Below are 24,658 nucleotides of genomic sequence, written 5' to 3'. Positions count from 1 at the left end.
AAAAAAACAACAACAAGTGCATAACAAGAGCAGACTGCAATTTGTTTTTTTGTTGACCACTTAGTAGTTTTTATACCCGAACGAAACTATCTTTGGTATCACTTTCGCCAACTGGCGCTGTTTGTTGACAGTTCCTCTTCATTGGTTGTCCTGCAGTTTGATTGGATGGATGCTGTTGGATCAAAATAACGCGGATCAAATCTGATTGGACGTTGAGCCTAAAGCACACGTCAGACACACACATTTACACAGAGAGAGATAGAGCGCTCCTTAGTAACAGACTTTTTAATCTTTGGGTTTTGGGGAAAGTGGAAAGTCTTTTCAAGTCAAAGGGCTCAAGTCCAAGTGAAGTAACAAGTTATTAGTCCAAGTCGAATTTAAAGTCTCTTTACATTTTTTCAAGTCGAGTCAAAAGTCATCACATTCATGACTCGAGTCCGACACAAGTCCAAGTCATGTGACTTGAGTCCACACATCTGCATACCAATAAACTGTATTTATGATATAACCTCCTGAGACCCAAGCTTTAGTTTGGCAAGTATTGTTAGTTTCTCCTAAATATTTAGGATTAGTAGGACGATAAGTACAAAAACTAAGCATTATTAAAAACTAAGCGTTATTTTACTGTAGAACACAATTAAGTCACCAGTGTGTCTTTTTATTTCCATACATTTACAGCCTCTTTGAAAGAACGATAGTAAAATCTATTCGTTGTCAAATGAGTACTTCCTGATTAGCAGTCGTAGCTTGTTGCTAAAAATAGTCAAATTTGTACAGAATCTCAAACTACAAACATTATTGAGCACAAATAAATAAGTTTTAACCATAAAATCTGATCAGGTTTTGTACCTGGTCCACTTTTTTTCTGGGGATAAGCTGCTGATTGACTTTACCAAGATGCTGCCATCTGATTTTTACACTCATTGATGTATTTTCTAGAGTGTGTACTACTGAGGACAACAGGTCATAGTTAAGCAGAATGAAGATTAAAGGTCCAGCAAACCTAAAATGTAATGTCCACATATGAGGACGCAGGGTCACAGGAGGATAAAGTGGTGGAGCAATATATGAGTCTGGCTCTAGTAAACATCACAGTATGACCTGCTGTCAGTCACCAGTATCTGATTTCCCCATGTGGCTTTATGGATGTTTTATGTAAGCAGTGGTTTAATTTTTTACTTGGAGTCATTTGACAGTGTGGTATTAGTTCTCTTACTGAAGTAAAGGATCTGAATACTTCTAACACTGCATACTACACAATTTATGCAGAAAAAATGTAAATAAAGAATTGGCGTCCTGCAGTTTAAATCAACAGCTTGCCTGTTTCAGTGACTTATATTACATGTTGAAAATATTAAGAGTGAGTCCTCACATCAAAGTTGAGTTATAGTCAAAAGAAACTGTTCATTCTGTTGAAATATTGCTGTTGTCATTTTGCTGCTCACGTGATGTTACTGTACTTACTGAGGTGACCTAGTGATGAAAGACCTTGAGATAATGGAAATGTTCCTGTCGGAGCACACAGGGGAAGAGCAGGTTGGAGGCAGATCTGCTGACTGCACGAAACACTGCAGCATCCAGGTGACTGTGCTGCTCTCCGGAGGGAGACCAGGGAAGGACTGGGTCCGGTTTAGTAACATTACTCTCAGGAGGAGCCGGTGTGATGCTCGCCTGCTTTTGGTGCTGCTGTTGTTGATGATAAGAGGGAAAAACAACATATTCCAGTCCACACGCACAATAATTTCATGTTTCATAAGCATACATTTCCAGAATAGGTGGTGCTAAACAGTGTTGGTGAAGTTACTTAGAAATAGTAATTAGTTACTGATTACTTCTCCAAGAAAGTAATCCACTTTTAATAAAACAATGATTTACACCTGAATACGCTATAAAGCAAGAGACCTTTCAGCCTAATTCTATTCTTTTTGCATACTACACCTCAACCTGACTGAGAGAAGCCGCTGCTAATTCATGTTAGCATTAACTGGGATGTTAGTTTTGGCAAAAAACTAAATGTACGTTACTGACCTCAGAAAACTGTGTTGTAGTGTCTGTTAGTCCAACCAAACTGTGAACGAGACAAAGTTATGAGACCAAACCGGTAAACGTCCATTTTTAAATGTTATATAGCCTATAACTTTATTGACACGTTGCCGTGGATACACATTGTTCTGCTTCTCGCCTGATGACGGCTCACCTTGTTAGTAACCTGTCAACCAAAGGTAGCCCCGCCCAAAATCATATGATTCTTTATCTTCTATTTTCTTCTAAATGGGGCCATTATTGGAACTATAAACATGAAATTGTCTCAAAGTAGATTTTTTACTAGCGATTGAGACCATAGTGTTGTCCTAAAAAAAAATTCCGAGGTAACAAATCAAGTGAGAAGTTTCTCATTTTGCACTGAAGTGGATGGACAGAAATGCTTCTGCAGCCGCCGTCAGCGCCCTTTGTTGGGATTTTCGGTAGAATGCAGCTTAAGGCACTTCCTGGTTTACCTCCCTGTTCAGACCCGGAGGTTGCCGCCTGGTTACCACTGATGTCGCACTGCTCATTTATGATTGTCATGAGATACTCTCAAAAACAAAATCACGGTTTAGTAACGCAGTAATGAGGAAAGCAACAATAATCTAATTACATAATCTAATTAAAAAATGTAATCAGATTACAGTAATGCGTTACTTCTAACACGTTTCTGCCCATCACTGTAGCTAAATGGCAAACAATCCCCACTGCATCTCACTCTGAGCCTGCGTGTCCAGCAGTGTGAGAGTCAGAATCTTGTATTTTTATTTATTTTTTGGCATTTTTGCTTTATTGAAAGTGATAGATAGAAAGGGGGAGACAGAGTACTGGTGAGCCACCCAAGAGAGTCAGAATCTTGATGGAGTTGGAGCTGATGCTCGGCTCACAGGAGAGGGGGCTCTTGAAAGCAGCAGCCCGCCTTCTTGCACCCATAAATTATCTGCAGTTGTGATGAAAATGAAGCGTGTCATCATTAGCGTGCAGCGTGGGTGAAGGAATTAAAAGGAGCATTAGCTGTGATGGACAAAGCTAATGCATTCCTGCATGCAAAAGGGGCCAAAATGGCGTGTTGATTTCCCTGGTTGTTTTCAGCGGTGCACATGAACTGCAGGTATCAGTGGAGCAGCACTGAACTGTGGTAATACTGAAAAATTCCCCGCCACCGGCTCCCGGTGTACACAACCCAACAAGTCAATTAGAATGATTCAGAATGGCTTGTTAAATAAGGCTCCGTAATTAATTAAATCTCTTTATTGATGATGTCTAAAAGGTTCATGTTGCACAGAAGGCGTCGTGCTAATCTATCTCTTAATCTTCTAATCTAATCAGAGAATGTTACTCGTTTATTTCTCTGGTGGGGGAGAAATCAAGTCAGAGGCTGGAGGGATGTGGAGGGATTGCAGGGGTGTGCTCTAATTTAGGGCACTTGTCTGCTTTTATTTTGTCAATCACAGAGCTGGTGGATCGGAGCAGCGGGGGGCAGATTATTGGACGCAGCTTGTGCTCAGACACTTGATGTGATGTCAGCTGAGACAGACATGATAGGTGCAGAGATTTGGAGTGAAGGCAGTGGATTTTTCCCTCCACTGTAATGTAGAAACCACACACTTTACAAAAGGGCTGGGAGATTTATCTGATTTTGTTTTCGGAGATAATCGAGATGGATCGATCATTGCGCCCCATTTCATTTAACTATGATGCTCTTGGTTAGACTTACAACTTAACTCTATGGAGTCTTGGGCTATTTTGTCCATTTTTGAATTCTTTTCGTGTCTTTGTAAGTCATTTTGTGTCTTTTTTGGGTAATTTTGTGTCTTTTTTTAGTCATTTTGTGTCGTTTGGTGTCTTTTTTTGTCCTTTTGTGTCTTTTTTTGGTCATTTTGTGTCTTTTTTAGTCCTTTAGTCCAACATAAAATGTGATTTTGAATCTTTTTTTTACTTTCAAAACACTGTCATGCTCAATCAAGAATTTGAAATGTTGCAAATGTGCATTAATTTCAGAGTACACTGAGACATTAAAATGCATAATTTTCAATTCAATTCTGCAAAAGTTGGTGTGTTCAAAAACTTTTGACCAGTAGTGTACTTAGACAGACTTTATCGTCATTCAGTTATACATAAAAATATGCACATTTGAATGAAATTCAGTTCCGTCTTGTGGTATAAATGCAGCGCACCTTCTCTTTATGTTAAGACACAGAGGAGTTCTTCTGCCTGATTGTAGCTTGTGGCATGCACTATAATGTATTTCATCTCATTTATTTTGGTCTCATTTATTTCTTATCATTAGCTTTATATATTGAATAAATGTTTTAGAGTTTTAAACAGGTTACAGTGTATTTCATCTAATCTATTTTTGTCTATTTATTGAAATATTTAATTTGAATTTACTGAATATATTTTTAAGAGTTAGTCTTAAGTAACAATGTATTTGATATATTTTATTTTGGTATATTTATATTTCTTTATTATTTTTATACATTGGATATATGTATAAGAGTTTTCGGCATATTTCCGGTTTATTTATTTAAATACACACACACACACACACACACACACACGCACACACACACACCTACACACACACACACACACACATATAAAATAAGATTATTATTGAATGATACTTTTATTCATTTTATATTATTTTATTTTATTTTATTTTTATTATATTTTATTTAATACTTAATACTTATTATACTTAAAGGTACTCTTTTTTTAAAAATTCGATAGATGCATCACGTTTCCAAAAGTCTAACCATGATAAATAATCATGACCTTTTGACTCAATATTAACCAAAACTACAATTATTATGATTTTTGTTCTTTGCAGCAGCATCATAACACATAAAGTAAATAATTAAACTGCAGAGGTTGAGATAATCTACTTTTTCATTGTGATGCTTCAAGATTTTACAGAAACCAAAGATATCGACTAACTGACATAACAGTCCTCTTTGCACAGTCCTGTTCATGTCCCCACTGCATCTGGACAATGTGAAGCTTGTCACTGAACCATCCAGTCCTCTGACACTTCAAAGACTTCTTGTCCATGCTGCCGTAAAAACTGAATTGAATTGAAAAGCTGCAGCTCTTGATCTTGGAGACTTTATTGATTGGGTGGCAGCCAGTGAGTGCTTCATGTGTGTGAGGATACATGTGGTACTTAAGTTGTGGCTGCTGTGAGGTTTGACCTTTTATTGACTGCAAGCACCCTGATAGTTCCTGTAGCCTATGTGGAAGAACTGGTCCAGAGCAGAGACTACTTTTTGAGGCCAGGAACTAAATGTGGATTCTGCAGGTAGAGATCCTGAAACAGTCCCAGGGTTCCTGAATAGTCCCTGTGGAAGAAATGTGCTATTTGAGAATCTTCAAATCAGGACAGTGAATGTGAAGTATTTTTTTGGGCATTATCATCACGGAAATGCTTCCCAGAGAACACATTACACTTTAAAAGATGTGAAACATACATTATTAATCCACTTTCTTCCTCTGTCTGCAAAATATGAAGTAGAGAATTCAACTTTTGCTCTTGTCTGATTGAGTGTCTAGACTCCTCACAGATACATCAGTGTGTTGTACAAACTAATGTCCATAGAGATGCATTCAGAAGCAGGGCCATGGATCACTTGTGCCCCCTTTGGATGGGCTCCCCCACCCACCCTGCTCTTCACATGTGAGCATGTTTGCCACTCGTTGGCTCTCATTAACAGCTATTGCACTAAGTGGTTGTTGTATTTATCATGTTGTTGTCATGCAGCTGTAAATGAGCTCTTGTGTCATTAATCTGCTTTTGAGTCTTTCACCCACAGGGTTGTATTTATTCCACCAGTACTGGTAGAAACCTTTAACCATACTCCATTCTGCACTTCATCCACAGTGGTTTAATACAGAATGCATTCACGGCTTTGATATTTGTGTCGGTGAACTACACTAAATGACAATTTGAATATATTTTCAAGGTATAGTTCAATGTATGATTGTACTGCTGGTTCAGTATCTGGTTGTGCAGCACAGATGCAGTTTTTAATGAGCCACTTTAGCATTAGCGGTGTCTGGCATGGGATCCTTACACTCCAGCACATGCTCCCATATTTACTGTCAGCATCTGCAGAACCAAGCACTCGTGTTCTATCTTTAACAAGTTGGCTTTGAGCTTGACCAGCTGTGACATTTGGTGGAACCGTAGGGACTGCAGACGCAGCATTCGAGCATTACGCAACCTTTGCTAAATAATTCAGTGTGTGCTCTGCATATTACATTGTGCCCAGAGTTCCCACTTGGCCCTCAGACTCTGCACTCCATTGGCTGTGCATCCTCATCTGCCAGTGGAAGGGCTTTCACCTAGACCAAAACTCTCTTCTCACTGCTTTCCAATCCCCCACCTCTCTGTACTTATGAGGCTGCAGCCAGTAGCTGTGGCCGCGTAGCAACCACTGCAAACGTTTGAGTAATGATTGTACTTGTAAGCAATACATGAAATATTGCAGTGGAACGGAAACAAGAGGTTTAAGTTGCAGTTATCTCTATAAACATATGAATGCAAAGAGTTCTGGTTTCCATCTGTATTCCGAGCATAATTGACCAATCACATTTGAGCTAGCTGTGGTTCAAAGCAGGTTAAGGTTAGGGGTTCAACAGTCTGTTTAGGGAGCAAAAGAGGCTGAACGCACTGGCTGAGAACCCATCAGCTATTTTTTAATAGCAATTTAGCTTTTTATTGGCTTTTTGAAAATGCACCTGCTTCTGTTTGTACACTCTCAAAAATAATGTGCTGAATTTGTACCCTCTAATGCATGGGTCTCAAACTCGCGGCCCGCGGGCCAATTGTGGCCCTCGTCACGATATTTTGTGGCTCCCACCTTGATATGAAAGTTTAATGTGAGTTTTATATGAATGACACTTTACTGTGTTGTGTGTGGAAGGTCCCTTTTATTACTTTTTTTGGGTAATTTTGTCTTTTTTAAATAATTTTGTCTTTTTTAATAATATTTGTGTCTTTTTTGGTAATTGTGTGTCTTTTTTAAGTAATTTAGTTTTTTTCTGTCATTTTGTGTCTTTTTGGTCACTTTGTGTATTTTTTTGGGTCATTTTGTGTATTTTTTTGGTCATTTTGTGTCTTTTTAACGTAATTTTTTTAACGTAATGTAGTGTTTTTTCAGTCATTTTGTCTTTTTCTGTAATTTTGTGTCTTTGTGTCTGCTCTAATGTATAGCTGCTGTACCCTCGACTTTAACTTGGGAACGTGTACTAAATGTACGTTTTTGGCCCTCAAAAAAGTACACATAGTTAGTTGACGTCCAATAATTAGTTAATGGGGGTATATTGATTTAGATTATACGTTGGGGGACAGAAATTGACGCCTACTGTACCTCTTGCCACCAGAAGCTAAATAATTATCAGATCACTGAGTTTCAGCTAACTGTGCATGTGAGGTATCCAATGGAAACTGTACACATTTGTGTTATTTTCATGCTTCCAAAGATAAACTTTCATTATGGCTTAGATCAACAGTCAGACTGCAGCCATCTCAAATCATATCTTGTACTTGTCTTAAGTAGGACTCATTTGCTGTGAATTTTGAGTAAATGTTTGGTTTGATTTTATTTCTGGAAGGTGGATGGCTGAGCAAATACCACATGTTGCTCAGATCCATTGAATCCAGCAACTCTCCCCTTCTCATCTCTCCCTCCACAACATTCTCTATAAAACAAAAATGCTGAGCCATGTTTTGTCTGGTGCCACTGGTCAGCAGGTGTCACAGTTTGTTACCATAGAAACATGGCCTAGCTCTGAGCTACCCTGGTTGTAGGGTGGCAAACATTTTAGGCTTCAAATGTATTTTTGTAAAACTTTCTAACTTGCATTAGATTCCTCTAACAGCAAAACTAAGACTGGTCTAACAGTGGAAATGCCTCTGATTGCATTGGTCAAAGTCCAATGGAATCAAGACATTTGGGGTACATATTGTATGCTGTTTACATGGCTAAGAGTATGGTGACACTTTATCTCTCTCTCTCTCCATATGTGATGCTTGAACATCTCATTCCAAAATTATTAATATTCTGAATTAGGAGTTTCACTTTCCACAAAGAGCTTTCCAACAGATTTTGGACCATGGCTGCAGAGATTTGCTGCAATTCAGTCCAGTTGTCTAGAATTTCATCTAGACATGATGTCAACATTGGACAATTTACATGCCAACAAGTGGTGCCATTCAGATATAAAGTCCTATATGTTGCAAGGCAGAAAGTTGGGTGCGGATTATGTTTATTTTTCATGCAGGCGGTTGGAGTTTGTGCCTATTTTTTAATGAACCATAACCCCAATCTTTCCCAAACCTTATCCAGAAGTATTAATTGTCTTACCCTAACCATACCTAACTACAGGGTGTTGCCACAGTCAGGATTATTCCCTACATTTACCCACCCTTTAGTTGCCGTGGACAGACATTGTAGCAGAACTTTTAAAGTGCTTGAAATGGACACAACACAATCATTGAAGGTAATATAGGGTTTTGTAGAAAAGTCCAATGATGGCATTCCTCTCTGGTAATAAGGGTGTCCAGCCACAAGGGCATTGCTTTTGGGCAATAAGGTCTGCCTCTCAGTGGGCGTTCTAGATCATCCCAAAGGTGTCGAATAGGGTTGAGGCCAGGGCTCTGTGCAAGTTCTTCAACAGCAAACAGGAAAAAATCTGGCTTTGTTCACAGGGAAACATGAAGGTGTCTTCCCAAAGGAAACTAGGAGAGTAAACGGCAGTATGTGGTCAGGGGTTCCTACATATATATCGCCAAAACCTGCAGAGATTTACACTAAATACTTAAGGAAAAGGGGAAAACAGCCATATGTGAGGCACATCACTAAGTGTCTCAGTTCACATACATTTGATATTTACTGTGCTATTATGATTTTATCAAAAATAGGCACACAACGAAGAAATGTGACACATAATTACCGGCAGCTATAGTTAGTACTGTAAGCTGTTTTTCCTTATTGCTGCCTCCAGTCACTGGGCAGAATTCATCTTTTATTTCCTGACAGTTATGTGGGCAGCAGAGTCTGGAGCTGGACAGTTAGGACCCAAATAAATCTGGCATTTTCAAAGGAAAATTACAATGTGTCTCGTGGCTCACTGAGTACAAACACTGGAAGGGGGGATATTATTACCCCAGCCTCATTTATTTCTTCAAGGAGGAAGCCTGTGTTGGGCTGTATACCAATTGTATTGGAATAAATACTTGCCTGTCAGAGGATTTCAAGGATTATTAGTACTTGGGATTGACAATCTGGGTGAAATGCTCTTGTTTTATTTAGGCACACATGCTTCCCTCGCCTTTTAGTATTCTGATGGCATGCTGTGGGCTACATCACAAGCAATCATGCTGTGGAACTTTTTGTAGAAAGCCTAGCAACCCTTTTTGTCACCAGCTGGACTCGGTGACATTTCTCCCTCAAGCAAGATACACAAAAAGGCTCATTAAAAAAAAACATGTTTCATTATGAGCACACATATGGCTGTCATGTGAATATTCTACAATGATTGCAAGGCTGTAGTTGTGCTCACCGGGTGAAGCTAATTTATCAGCTAGCGCTAGAAGTAGCTTCATTGATTGGTTAGCAAGATGCAGAAATGAGCAGCTGACTCCTTAGAGGGTCTTTAAGCACAAACTAAAAAAGACATTTTAGGCGAAAAAAATGTTGTAATTAACTTTCACTGGCTGAAAACACATTTTGACAAAAGGCGCAAAGTTAAGACAAGAAAACTGACAACACTATAACTGGACAAGATTATGTTCCCTCAGCTCTCTGTTCCCTCAACCCTATGTTCCCTTAGTCCTATGTTTCCTCAACCCTCTGTTCCCTCAGCCCTATGTTCCCTCAGTCCTATGTTCCCTCAACCCTCTGTTCCCTCAACCCTATGTTCCCTCAGTCCTATGTTTCCTCAACCCTCTGTTCCCTCAGCCCTATGTTCCCTCAGTCCTATGTTCCCTCAACCCTCTGTTCCCTCAACCCTATGTTCCCTCAGTCCTATGTTCCCTCAACCCTATGTTCCCTCAGCCCTATGTTCCCTCAGTCCTATGTTTCCTCAACCCTCTGTTCCCTCAGCCCTATGTTCCCTCAGCCCTCTGTTCCCTCAGTTCTATGTTCCTTCAACCCTATGTTCCCTCAGTCTTATGTTCCCTCAACCCTCTGTTCCCTCAGTCAAATTTTCCATCATAGGTTCCCTCAACCCTATGTTCCCTCAGTCCTATGTTCCCTCAGCCTTATGTTCCCTCAGTCCTATGTTCCCTCAACCCTCTGTTCCCTCAGTCCTATGTTCCCTCAGCCTTATGTTCCCTCAGTCCTATGTTCCCGCAGCCCTCTGTTCCCTCAATCCTTTGCTCCCTCAGTCATAGGTTCCCTCCACCCTATGTTCCCTCAGCCCTATGTTCCCTCAGTCCTATGTTCCCTCAACCCTCTGTTCCCTCAGCCCTATGTTCCCTCAGTCCTATGTTCCCTCAGTCCTATGTTCCCTCAACCCTATGTTCCCTCAGTCATATGTTCCCTCAGCTCTATGTTCCCTCAACCCTTTGTTCCTTCAAACCTTTGTTCCCTAAACCCTCTGTTCCCTCAGTCCTATGTTCCCTCAGCCCTATGTTCCCTCAGTCCTATGTTCCCTAAACCCTCTGTTCCCTCAGATCAGTACCTATGCCACCCTAACCTTACCCCTGGCCTGACCTCAGCAGAGCATAATGTAAGTCCAGCTCTGATGCTGAGGCATAATAAAGCATCAGTAAGGGGGGTTCACCCCCCTCAGTACGGACGGTATTAGAAGACCTTAAACAATATAAAAAAAAATTAATACCACGGCTGCCAATGCTGTGTCATCAGAGCGGCAATGTAATGTGCCAATCGCCAACATAAAGAGAACAGTGTGACATAAAGTTGAGCATTAAAGCAAAGCGATCCATGACTGATATGAGAGGTGGTCAAGATGAATGTGACAGCTGAGGAGATATTAGATGAGAATATTACAGCCTTCAGTAGGTGTTATTGGGTGCAACAGAGGTTGAGACTGGACAGAAACCTGCAGACCCTGAAGGCATTATGACTCTTTAGTCAAAGCGTTTTTTTTTTTCCTGGTAGAAAAAGGCAGACTGTCTGTACATGACTAACACATTACAACAGGTCTGGAGTTCTGGACGTCTGAATTTGTACAAGAAAAATGATGAATGCCACAGACTAAATCACTCTTACATGACACTGAAGAAAAAATCTGTTCATATTCCTGCTTGAACATCTTCAAGGACACCATCTTCCTTTTCAGGGCTACTGAGTATTGGAAGGTTTAAAAGAGAACAGGAAGAGTTATTTAGTTGTGATTGGTACCAGCCTCTACCACAAACATTTTAACTTTAGCAGTTTTAATTACTGACTCAATTTTGTGTCTCACTGAAATACAGTTTTAGCCACAACATCATCATCAGCGAATCTAACATAATGACTAAAATATTAACGTTATGCATTTAAATTGAGCTGCAAGGAGCAGCACAGACAGACAGGAAACATCACATTTACTTGCCACACAAAAAAGCTGCAGTGGCAGCATGTGGCGTGCACAGTGACCATTACTTAATTCACATGAGTCCACCTAAGTTGCAGAGTTAAGCATGGCAGAAAAAAGCCAAGACATTCCATTATTCATAAGGTTACAGACGTAAGGCATTACTTATACATTAGAGTCTTAGCTTGTTCTTTTTCTGCTGCGAACATTTCATTATTTAAGGAGACAAGTGCAGAGCAGTGCAGAGACCTATGGTAATGTTTTAAAGATCACAGGAATGAGTTCCTTTTTATCAGCTCTAAATATTAATTTCTCTCCCATCGGCAGGCACTGATTTGAGGTTTAACACCGCTGGGCATCAAATAAAAAGATTTTGATACTTTAAAAAATAAAAAAAATCATCACCTCAACCTCATCTGAGACACATATTTTGAGGGTAGTTTTTGCCAGTGGAGGGCTATTTCAAGTAATTGCAACACAGCAACTAAGATAATTGTTTAATGATTGATAAGACGTCAAATTCTGTTGTGATCAGGCCATTCAAACCAAACCGTACAGTCCTTAATAACATACTGTCCTTCCTTTGTTTTCCTATATCACTGGTTTGCTATTTCTTATGACAGTAACAGACTGGCTTCCCCTCAAAAAACCACAATGTAGGGCCTTTGCACAGGCAGCAAAATACGGCTCACTTTTACGTTTTACCCTGTCTTCCTCTGCCATCTTGCTGACGTAGTAGTAATGATTGACGGTGATGCAGAGTTTAAATGATGGATGTCACACTCGAGGGTCAAAAAAGTGGCAAACTTTCACCCAGGACAACAGGGTTTGTGTCCTGTGTTTTGTAACGTAACTCACGTTTTTCACGTAACTTCCGTGGCTCCCTCGTTACTACTTCACTACCGGCATGTATGTACATTTTGTCAGACCTCAGGTGGGGAATAAAGAGCAGATCCAAATATTGCATTGATTGGATTTTATTCAATGACAGTCCAGAAGGCAAAAACAATGTCCAGGTACAGGCAGACACAGGCAGATAATCCAGACATGAAAGGCAGATAACTAAAAAAAACAGGCAGGATTCAAAGCAGAACAAAAACCGTTTGTACTAGTCTTATAATACTAGTCTTGCTCACTTGGATTTCAGATAACATACGGTATACACACTGTGACAATCTGACAAACTCAGCTGAAAAGACAATTTAAATACTCAAACTGAATGGCACAAATGAGAGGCAGGTGAACAGAGAAAATGGTGGGAAAAGAACAAAGGCAGGAAGTACCAAACAAGGACAAAGGGATGACTAAAACACATAGCTGCATAAACAAAAACAAAGTTCAGAACTATCTTACTTGACAGATGGAGACAACACTAATTGTCCAAGTGGGAATCCTGACACAATTATTTACTTTAAAAATAAAACTGTGAACCCTACGTTTATGTAAAATGATGTGTGTGATATTTTCAGAACCCTCCGCTCTCTACAGGGAGCCTCAAAACGCTCATGTCATTTTGACAAACGCTCATTTGTGTCGTTATGGGCGGTACTGACAGTTGTTTAGGTGGGAGATCTTGTTGGACAGTGAGGTAAATACATGTGATTACAGCAGGGGGATCTTTGTGAACCGTTGTGGAAGCAGGGAAACCTATTCCTCAGGGTGCAGAGAGGGTCCCATCCAAACACAGAGTCAGCAGCTGTTTGGGATTAACCAGAGGAGTTCAGGAAAGACAGCTGTGCTTCCTTGTAAAGCTGTTCATTACTATATGAGTCCCAGCGGCACTGGATAACCCCAGAGACCCAGACATGACCCTCACACCCCGCCACACACACACACACGCACACACACACACACACACACACACACACACAGGCTGTATCCTGAGTTTACACTGCCAGCAGAGACACACACAGACATCCATCTGTTTTTGTGGATGTTTTCAGACCATGAGGACTGATAGAAAGTTTTTCAGGACTCCTTCATGTTGTGCTACCTGCTTCTGTTTCTACCATATGGATAAAACACTGCCACTAATTATCTCCGCCAAGGGTTTTTTTGTTTCTGTTTGTCAGCAGGATTATGGAAAAACTACTCATTTATTAATTTTCACAAATCTTAGTGGAAGGGTGTAGCATGAGCTGGGGAAGACCCCATCTCACTTTGAAGTGCATATGAATCACACAAATATATTTTGACTTATGTGAACATTGTAAGATTGTGCTGAGTTCACGTGGTGATATAAAAATGTTTTTCCTGATCATTTTTAACGGCTAAGCTGATCTGTCATCATAAAAATAGTGGCTATTAAGAGCTATCAGTGTGTTCTTTAAAACCAGTCATTTCCGGAGACTGGGTCGTGACCCACATGTCAGTTGAAGGAAATTTTATTTGGGTCATCGAATACATTTGCATGATTTCTTCCATAGTACAACACTAGAAAGCAAGCAGGCCCAACTATTGCATTAGCAAGGTGCAAGTAAAATGAAATCTACTGAGAGTTGACGTGGTTTAGACCTGACGTGACACGTTTTTTCTGAGGTTCGTGGAAGATTTGTACATGTCTGGCATGGGGGTTTTGTGGTGAAAGACAATTTTACATTTTTCAATGAAACAAATGCGATTTCACATCAATTTGGACCACTATTATTGCAATATCTGTGTGCTGTAGAGCACCCCAAAAACTTAACTAAACTTGCTAAATAAATCCATTTGGGACTAAATATAGCCAGATTTGGTAAATGCCAATTAGTTTTAGTTTTGATCCACTCCACATAAAAATAATCCATGTATTTAATCCACTTGTGTGAGTAAAAAAACCCAAAGTAAAGCAGTCATGATCATTCTTTGCCTGTAAAGAGCAATTTGTGTGAGCTACAGGAAAGAGCTGTAACCTACCATAAGTAATCAGTGTAAAAGCCAGACCAAAGCAGAGTGAAGATAAAGAAAATGATGGTAAATCCTTGGTGTTAAAAACCATTTAAAGGATATTTGTGGAAGTTTATAATAAAGTATCAACTGAAGGATTTCATGACACAAATGGAGTTGGTGAACCACTGAAAATGGGATGTGAAGCTTTGAAAGCACCTAAAAGTGCACCATTAAAGTAAGACCAATTCCCTTGACATGAGGTTATGCACTGACTCATTGCCTAACTAGGCAATGGAAAACACCAATACTTTGGAGAAAAGGAGGTAGTTCTTTTTGAGAAAGTTGGGCCTAGAATGCCCACCAATGAGAGAATGAGAAAAGGAAGGCTGAATGGTATAAGATAGTCTTTTAGACAGAATTTCAGTCTGCTTGGTCCGGACCAAAAAGGCTCAAGGGTTTTTTTTCATCTTCTGCAAGAAAAAACTCCACTGCTTGAAACTCTGAACAACACTCCTGCAACTTTTGTCTCTATCATTTTCAAGTCATAGTTTTTTTGGAAAGAATTGGTGTTTGGACAGTGAAGTGGTCTAGAGCCATCATCTGGCCCAGGCTTGGTCTGCTTGGTTTGCCACAACACTGGTGCCCAAAACAGCCTGGGTGGTGCTGCACCTAAACATTTGTGGCAGGAATAACAATAGCTGCACTACAAGTCTACGTGTTCTGATAAAAGGAATGAGCATTTAACCCATAAGAACCCATGGTGACACACGTGTAACAAACACTTTAAATCTTCTAGAATCTCCCACATTCAGCTTTATGCTTCACCTTAACTCATTAAATCCCTTAGCAAGACTGTTTGACTGTGACAAGAAGTGACTTCTCTAAAATATGTGTGTGACTGGAAACAGAAATGTGAAAAAGCTTTGAAAAAGCTTATTTTGGTAACCCTTTACAATAACCAACTAAGTAATGTTTATAGCTAGTTTATAGACCAATTATTAACCATTTACTACATATTTAATCATTAAATGTTTTCAACCAATTTCTTCAAGGTATATGAATAATTTTAAAATCATTAACATACTTAATATTGTGTTAAAATGTTATAATGAGTGCAACTAAAACTATTAATGAACTATTAATTACAATTTAATTGTTTGTTAATGGTAAAGTAACTATAAACTTACATGAATATACCATCTATTAGCCATTTATAAATTATGTAGTTAGTTAAACATTAATAAATTATGTATTTACCATTCTAAATGGCCTATATACGGTTTATAAATGATGATTAAACATCAATAAACTATCTGTTAACCATTTATAAATGATTAGTTATTGTAAAGTGTTACCCTTATTTTTTGTTACTAGGCTAAGTTCAAACCCATTTAATAATTCTAATTCTAATGTAAGTACATTTCACCAAATATAACAAAAAATAATCCTATCCTGTCACAATTTTTGATATATGTTGTGGAGATGCAAAGAAAAAGGCAAATTTGTGTTTCCATAAGCAGAAAAGGTGTCTAGTTTATTTATTTTAAAATAAGAAATATCATAAACATAACTTCCATAAACGCCCAATGTAACATATATGCCATATCACAGATCTTTGACATTTAGGGGTAGATTTTTTTTTATTAAAACATCATAAATGTGTTCTATGTGGTTCACTTGGTCTGTGATATATCCCCCATCATTTTCCTTTAAGGATTACTGGGTCTGGGTTCTTTTGGGTTAAAAAAAACCTTCAACAGGAAGCATAGAATGGTTTTGATAGAACTGATATTCTGATTATTCTATTAGGGTATAAGATAAAATATGGAATGGGATGTGTGAAGAAATAAAACAATCTTCAAACATGAAACACTTCAAAATCAAATATAAAAAGCATGTCTTCACACGATATAGGGATGAAAACGGGTGCGTAAAATGACAGTAGGTGGTTATTGTTGATGTTTTATTTTTTAAATGTGTTACTATTTTTTCTTTTTTGTCTGTTATTGTTGTTTGTTTGTTCATTGTTGTCTCATTATGACTACATGGGTGTATCTGTACTTATGTGTTTGTAAGTTAATAACAAGTTATGTGTGTTAATAATGGTAATAATGAGTTTATAAACTACATTACTATGTGTTATACATACATACATATATATAAATATTATTGTTATATAACTGAATATAGTAAATTAACATAGGGAGAAGGGGTGGGATTTAATAAGCTTTGGCTTCTTCCACACAAATAAGTTTTGAGTCTTGTTGTTGTTTCATTTGTGTTGTTGTCTTGTATTTATTGTTGTTTGTTTGTTTTTAAATGTTCATCTTTTATTTTGTGTTCAAATAAATTCTCAATCAATCAAAAAAAGATTGAATCTAATCTGAAAGGCTAGTTTACATTCTGTTTGTTTAACTGATGAGAGGGAAAACAAGAGCCAATTAACTCTCCTGGATGCCTCTCATAAGAATATGTTACATTATAATCTCTTACACTACTCATTACAGGGGAAAAAGAGGCGTTTAGTAACTTCCTGCAGCTGCAGGTCATTATAAGCCGACTCCACCATGCAGCTTAGGTTAATTGGCGACTCTACATTGCCTGTAGGTGAGAGTGTGAGATGTCTCTATGTGTCAGCCCTGTGATTGACTGCTGACCTGTTCAGAGCGTTCCCCGCCTCCCACCCAATGTCAGCCGTGATTGGCTGTGACCCTCCACTTCTCCGTGACCCTCAGGGATAAGTGGGCAGAGCTGATGTATAGATAGATGAAAAGATTCTTTCTATTCCTCTTCTGTTCTGAGAGGGTTTGCAATATTTGCTGGCCAGCTTCACCACATCCATTAATACGACTGCATGATTGGTGCTAGACTCTTGCAGTGGCGGAAAGTAACAAAGTACATTTACTCAAGTACTCTACTTAAGTACAATTTTGACTTACTTGTACTTTACTTGTGTATTTCCATTTTATGTAACTTTATACTTCTACTTCACTACATTTTAGAGGCAAATATTGTACTTTTTACTCCACTACATTTAGTTGACAGCTTTAGTTACTTTACAGGTCGAGATTTAACATAAAAAAAATACATTTAAAGTGATTTGACTTGTTGTTTTTTAATTAAACCTTGTAACAGTATATTAAGTAGTTAAAACGATCCCTAACTTGATCAAATTACATTTGATTACTTGTGCTGCTTACATAAATACATCATAATATTAATCCAATAATGTACTTGATATATATAAAACAATCTGAGTGGGTCCATTCTGCATAACGTGTACTTTTACTTTTGATACTTTAAGTACATTTTGATGCTGATCATTTTTTACTTTTACTCCAGTAAGTTTTGAATGCAGGACTTTTACTTGTAGTGGAGTAATTTCACAGTGTGGTATTAGTACTTTTACTTAAGTAAAGGATCTGAATACTTCTCCCACCACTGCACTCCTGATAATGTTGACTTTACTAAAGTTGGTAACACTTTACAATAACCAACTAATTAATGTTTATAGATGGTTTATGAACCAATTATTAATCATTTACAAAGTGCTTTACATATTTAATCTTTAAATGTTTTCAACCAATTTCTTAAAGGTATATGAATCATTTCAAAATCATTAACATACTTTATATGGTGTTAAAAAATTTTAAATGAGTGCAACCAAAACTATTGATAAACTATTAATTATAATGTAATTGTTTGTTAATGGTAAAGTAACATTAATATACCACCTATTTGCCATTTATACATGATGTAGTTAGTTAAACATTAATAAAGTATGTATTTACCATTCTAAATGGCTTATATACGATTTATAAATGATGATTAAACATTAATAAACTATCTGTTTACCATTTATAAATGATGGTTAAAGTTTAATGTTCATGATTATTAAGGGGTTTTTAATCTTTTGAGAGCTTAAACAGCACAGCCTTTCCCCAACATAGTGTTTGAGCCCAGTTAAGATAAAGTAATTTTCATTTTGCACACTCGTTAACTCTTGTGCAGGCCCCCAGAAAAATGTTGATGTATTACCCTTGGTGCAAAAAATGTTCTTTTCCTAAAAAGTGTTATATAAATATTATATATGATTCATCCAGTTGTGGTTGTAAAGCAGGGGTGTCAAACTCTGGCCCGCGAGGCAATACCAAATTATTATATAATTATTGTACTATAAAAGCTGACCCGCTGGTATTACACAGCGCATTTACCGCTAATACTACAAATCCCACAATGCCCTGCTGTTGTTTTGGCGCGTCAATCAGGACAGGACCCAGAAACGCTCCTCTGTGACAGTCGTCATAGCAACCTCAAGCTTGAGCTGTCTCCGAGCTATTTATTTAATAAATTAATGACATTGATGTTTTTTTTATTTGAAATTTGATTTTGCATGTCTGCACTATTTAGTTATATATTGTATGTTTAGAAGCGTTGCTGGTTCCATATTTAATGTTAAAGCAAAACATGTTTGGTATATATTAAAAGGTTTATTTGTTCAATGTTGGCCCGCAATTTTATTCAAGTTTTACATTTTGGCCCATTGTGTATTTGAGTTTGACACCCCTGCTGTAAAGCCATCATTGAGCTCCAGCTGTGTAGGGAGCAGACTCATGTTAGGTGGGGTGTTATGGTGCAGCAGGTGCTTCAGAGAGTTTCAAGGCGTGTTGGTCGCAGTGGAAAGCGTCTTTGTACCTCCACACAGTTTACATTTGAACATGCTGTTGTAGTCATTTTTTCTCCTGACACACTCAAAGTCATGGGAATGTTTCCAGCTACTGAACATAACGATTCAACATTCCTAGCCTGCTGCTTGGTGATGTGCACATTCCTGATTATGAACATAAATCCGAATATGTGATTGGATTTCAGATCAGTAGGGGGCTGAAAACAAAAGAAAGGTTGTAACTGTAATATTATGACTTTATATTATTATTTTAGTATTAATTGGTAACATTAACTAATCCTTACAGGGGAAGCTGATATTATTGCTGTAATGCATCACTGCTCTGCTGCCTCTCCATTCTTACATCCTTGACTTCTTTCTGACATTTCTCTATTTACTCTTTGTTAAAGCAGTGATTCATGTTGGCATTTTGTTTTACTGCTCAGGGCCTGATGCCCACATTTTCTTCTGCTTCGACCTGACTATTTTTTTTGCTTTCTTGCCAAAAAATGAAAAAAAAGAAGAAGCTGTATTTACTGGCCTAGAACTCTCTCAGAGGAAAATAAGATTCATATGCACATGTAAATTTGCCAGCTTTATGAATAATGCTAACAGGTAAACCACAAATAAGGAGACACTTAATTATTGTGTGTTTTATGCCTGAGCCCGTGTTAATTACTGGCCCTGCTGTACTGGAGAGTTTCAGGATTAAGTGCCTGGAGCTCTAGGGAATACTTTCAGTGGTTGGTAATGGAAATGTCTCCACTCTTTATGACCAGACTATTGACAGATGAAACATATAATTGTCAAATAACCTGAACAAAAGAGAAATATTGATCCCCCTCCCCCATCAGTTTTCAGTCATATTGAGCATAAAAAGTATTAATCACTATGAGACTACTGCCATGCTGTAGAACTTGCTGTAGAACCTGTGCACACTATTAACATCCATCCATCCATCCATCCATCCATCCATAACTGCTTATCTGAACTCAGGTCGTGGGTGGCTGGAGCAAATACCGGCTGACATTGGACAGGTCACAGATTCACAATGGAACATAGTGAGAGTGTAGCAGCTCTGGTCCTTTTGGTGGCCATAATGCACCACTATGTGCCAAATCTCCATTTTGACAGTTTTTGGCTGCAGCCCAACGAATATAAATCAAACAGCTGTTGAGTTGTTTCAATGAGACATCTCAAACTTTTTAAATGGTGCTAAATCATGTGTTTTTATTGTGCAATCAAGGGAAAATCAATGACGATGACTTTTTGCAAATTAACTCTTCAAATAAAACATTATAAGATAAGATAAGAAAAGATTAGACTTTATATATGTGTGTGTGTGTTTGTTTGTTTGTTTGTTTGTTTTCCTGAAAGTACTTTGCATTTTACAGATAGGATAGGTTAAATAGGTTGTTTCTAACATCAGAGAATATTTCTCATTGTTGACTGCGGAGCAAGTGCGATACAGCCAGGGGATGATTGTTTATTAACTGATTGCAGATGCCGTTGTTCTCCCGGACAATGAAAATAAAATAAATCTATCTATCTATCTATCTATCTATCTATCTATCTATCTATCTATCTATCTATCTATCTATCTATCTATCTATCTATCCATCCATCCATCCATCCATCCATCCATCCATCCATCCATCCATCCATCCATCCATCCATCCATCCATCCATCCATCCATCCATCCATCCATCCATCCATCCATCTATCTATCTATAAATGATATATGAGTCATGTTATTGATTGTCCTCAAAGCAATACGATTTACGCAAAATCACAGAAATGATATTAACAAGTAAATCCAAAAATGCACAGTTGTGGTCTGGACAAGTCTTGAAATAAAATCCAGAGTTCGCTTTGTCCGAGGCCGAGACAAGGCTGAGTAAAAATGCAGACGATTCCCAGATGAGACCGAGACTTTCAAAAGGTGGTCTCCAGACCAAGACCGATCCTGAGTACTACACCACTGCCATTAACAGGTTACTGATGTAATTTTAATTTGCCAGAATGTGTCATGTTGACAAATGCCGGTTAGTCTGGTTTGGTCCTAACTCTATTCTATATTTCTATGTATTAAAGATAATTAAGCATAAGTTATTATCATGACACCTCACTGTATGATATTTTCTGAATGTTTGGCTCTCATACAAAAGAACCAACACCGTCTAGTCCAGTCTTCACCTCTGCACAGAAGATGTTTCTTTCTCAGCCCGTCCACATAACATGCTGTGTTACCTCGGAGATGAAAAATGTAGCCATTCCCTTTGTGTCTCTCTGCCGGATATCTCACTTCTGATTCCCACAGTTAATCACATTTCATTACAGTTGCACAGACTTGTGCCAGTTTGTCTGTCTGCTGCATTGTTCCTGTTATTTAATTGGAGGAACGATGAGGCTTACACACTCTTTGTTTTCAACGGCATCTTTGCAGTTCTAAATAGAGTCAGCCGGCTGCTTCGGGCTGCTTTTACTTTGAAGTTTTTCTCTCAAATGTCTTTTTTGAGACAGCTTTCAAAATTCAATTTCCTTCATACAAATGTTTTTTTTCTTCTTTGTTCCCTCGCAGACTCTGAAGTCATCTACAGGAACAGCGACGGCCACGTCATCAAGTTCAACATCCTCACAAACGAGACAGAGATCGTCCTGACAAACACAACATTCGTAAGTAGATTAATCTCTCAAGCTGTGCATTAAATCATGAGGATTTGTCTTAATATTAGCGCTATCATAATGATTGGCATTGCAAACAGTAAGCCTGTCTCTGTGTCTTTCCTTCTCTCTGATTTCCACTAGGTAAATTTCAATGTGGCAAAGTATTCTGTCTCCCCTGATCTGAAGTACGTGCTCTTCGCTTATGATGTGAAACAGGTACGTTTCTTAACGACCAGCCATGTTTGTTTATTGATTGGATCCCCATTAGCTGACGCCTTGGCGACTGCTAGTCTTCCTGGGGTCCCTAAAAAGACATAGAAAATGACATACAAACAACATAAACAAAAACAGTACATACAAGAAAAGCAATAACAAACTCAATTAATACATACATGCAATACTGTTAAAAAATTCTACATTCATATTTACCCGACAAATGTTATACTGCAAAAATCATTAATTCAGATGTCTATAGTGTCAATATCAGCTGTATACACTTATAATTTGTCATTTCATTAGAGAACATTTAAAAGGAAGAATCATCCGGCTACAGATATAGCAGAGAAAAATAAATAAAATAAGAAAACAAAATAAATCGCAACATATTAGTAATCATTCATTTGGTGGGCGGCATCAAGTTCGTCTTAAGTAATTTTTTGAATGACAATTTGTTTTGCGTGCTAGAGATGCGAGGAGGCAAAGACTTCCTTGACATTATTGAACGATAGATAACTGTGCTATGTTTGTTCTTGGTGTTAGAGGTATTAAATGACCTGAGTTGGCACTCCTGGTGGAATGGTTGTGTCTGTTTCTTGTGCTTTGTAATTGGTTGAAGAAGTATTCAGGTGTCTGATTTTATGAATGTTTGCACACATTGTTTCATATTTTTCACATTTCTGTCATTGCAAGACGATCCATTTATTCATACACTCACTGCAGGAATGAAATTTAAACAATTTTATTCACAAGGAGTCTCTTCAGTTGGTTTTGATCTGTTTACCTCCACAATGCTGCAGTTATGGAGTGTTACAACACTTAGTTCAGACCAGTGATTTGATTGGACTCGAGGCCTTCTATGAGTGCTGATTTACGGTTAACATCACTCCACTTTACAGCTGTTCATAAACAGCTGTTACCGCAGGTTACCGTAGATTTTGTTACAAACTTTGATCAGTAAAGATGAACATATTCCCACAAATAACATTTGAGGTAATTTATGAAAGGTCATCAGGAGAAGTGGAGATCTTCAGGTGTGCTCATATGATTGGATGAATAATTTGAGCTGCAGTCTCATCAACCGACTGACACAAAACAAAGTTAACTCTCACAACCGGACAAACAACATGGGCTCTATTGGTACACCATGCCATGGTTGGTACAATGGATAACTTGGATCTCCTAATTTCATATGATACCAATATCTGTATGTTTAAATGAAGCTTCCCCTGTTAATTTTGCAACATGGTCTCACAGGAATCCGTGAAACAGCCACGGAATCACTCAAATTTCCGTGAAACTGACACGGATTTCGCTACAATGCAAGTCAATGACAGTCATATCCCGTGGCTATTCTAACATACAAAGTGATTATGTACATTCACTGAGTGAATATTTAGAAAATAAAACATATATTTCTCGCTAGAAATGTGATCAAAATCCATTTTTATGCAGAAACTAAGTCAAAATATTGATTTTTTCACTAAAAATGAGAGAACTGTCCGCCATGTTTTTTGTTCTGACCGCCGGAACCTTGAAAGTCACGTGACTTGGAACAAACCAATAGGAACAAATATCCATGGAATAGCCACGGGATATGACTGTCATTAACTTGCATTGTAGCAAAATCTGTGTCAGTTTCACGGAAATTTGAGTGATTCTGTGGCTATTGCACTGATTTTGAGTTAAGCGAATCCGTGGCTATTTCACGGATTCCTGTGAGACCAGGTTCTAATTTTGACAACAGGAACTTTTCTGCCACACAGCATTATTATTTTATTACTTGCATGTGAGGGCGAAGGTCTAATAAAATAACACATGATGCCAGCCTGACATTAACTTTGTACGATGCATTACCTACTGTACATAAGCAGTCAAACATAGGCAGTAAAACATTTACGATAGCATCATGTCAAATTTGCCTGTCGCCCTGAATCTTCCCCATCTGAGCTACAACTTGGCTGCCACCTGATAAATCAAATATTGATGCCATGAGCAGAGACACAGCACGACTCAAACCTCAAATAAGAACAGTAGTATTCACTAGGCCTACTTTTAATTTTACAACTAGCTAACAATTAAAATTAAATGAACCACCAAGTCCTATTCAAGTTCCCCTGCCACTCCACTAAAGGGGACGGCTGTGTTGCTTCTTCTGTCACCTGATAAAGTAACCAAATTGATCGCCATTAACCCTTTATCAGGCAACTATATTTGGTAACTTCAGGTAATATTTCAAGAAAAAAGTTGCAAATTTACTAGAAAAAAAGTTGCAGATTTGAGAGATTTAAAGTGGGAAAAACGCAACTTTTTTCTCCCAGATTCACCACTTTAACCCTTAATAGGGCACTCATTGAAATACTTGCAAATTCCAAATTTCAACCCTAGAGAATATTGGAGGATATTACATACAGCCAGAATGTGTAAAAAAAAACATACGAAATAATATATTTTAATAATATAAACTCGAAAACTTGGCTTTGTTGAGAGTTTTTTTGTTGCCCATATTAAGTTGAAAATATAAGCTAGAAAGTCAAAATTATGAGATAAAAAGTCAAAATTAAAATTCCTTCCTTTCAATTTTTAATCTCATAATTTCAAATTTAATATGGGCAAAAAAAAAAAAAATCTCAACAAAGTCAAGATTTTTTTTTTTAACTGGCCAAAAT

General features: G+C 38.0%; 1 protein-coding gene across 3 annotated transcripts in view; it reads left to right on the top strand.

The window, feature by feature from the left end:
• The window catches only part of LOC131978571 (inactive dipeptidyl peptidase 10-like), a 323,143-nt gene that overhangs the window by 219,441 nt on the left and 79,044 nt on the right, over positions 1–24,658 (top strand). For all 3 annotated transcript variants that reach the window (XM_059342273.1, XM_059342271.1, XM_059342272.1), the window contains exons 4-5: positions 21,688–21,782; positions 21,915–21,989. In XM_059342273.1, coding sequence (XP_059198256.1) covers positions 21,688–21,782; positions 21,915–21,989 — 170 coding nt within the window. The remainder of the gene's footprint in view (positions 1–21,687; positions 21,783–21,914; positions 21,990–24,658) is intronic.

Source organism: Centropristis striata, chromosome 10, assembly GCF_030273125.1.
Source record: "Centropristis striata isolate RG_2023a ecotype Rhode Island chromosome 10, C.striata_1.0, whole genome shotgun sequence".
Taxonomy (NCBI): Eukaryota; Metazoa; Chordata; class Actinopteri; order Perciformes; family Serranidae; genus Centropristis; species Centropristis striata.
This window is presented reverse-complemented; position numbering and strand designations above follow the sequence as displayed.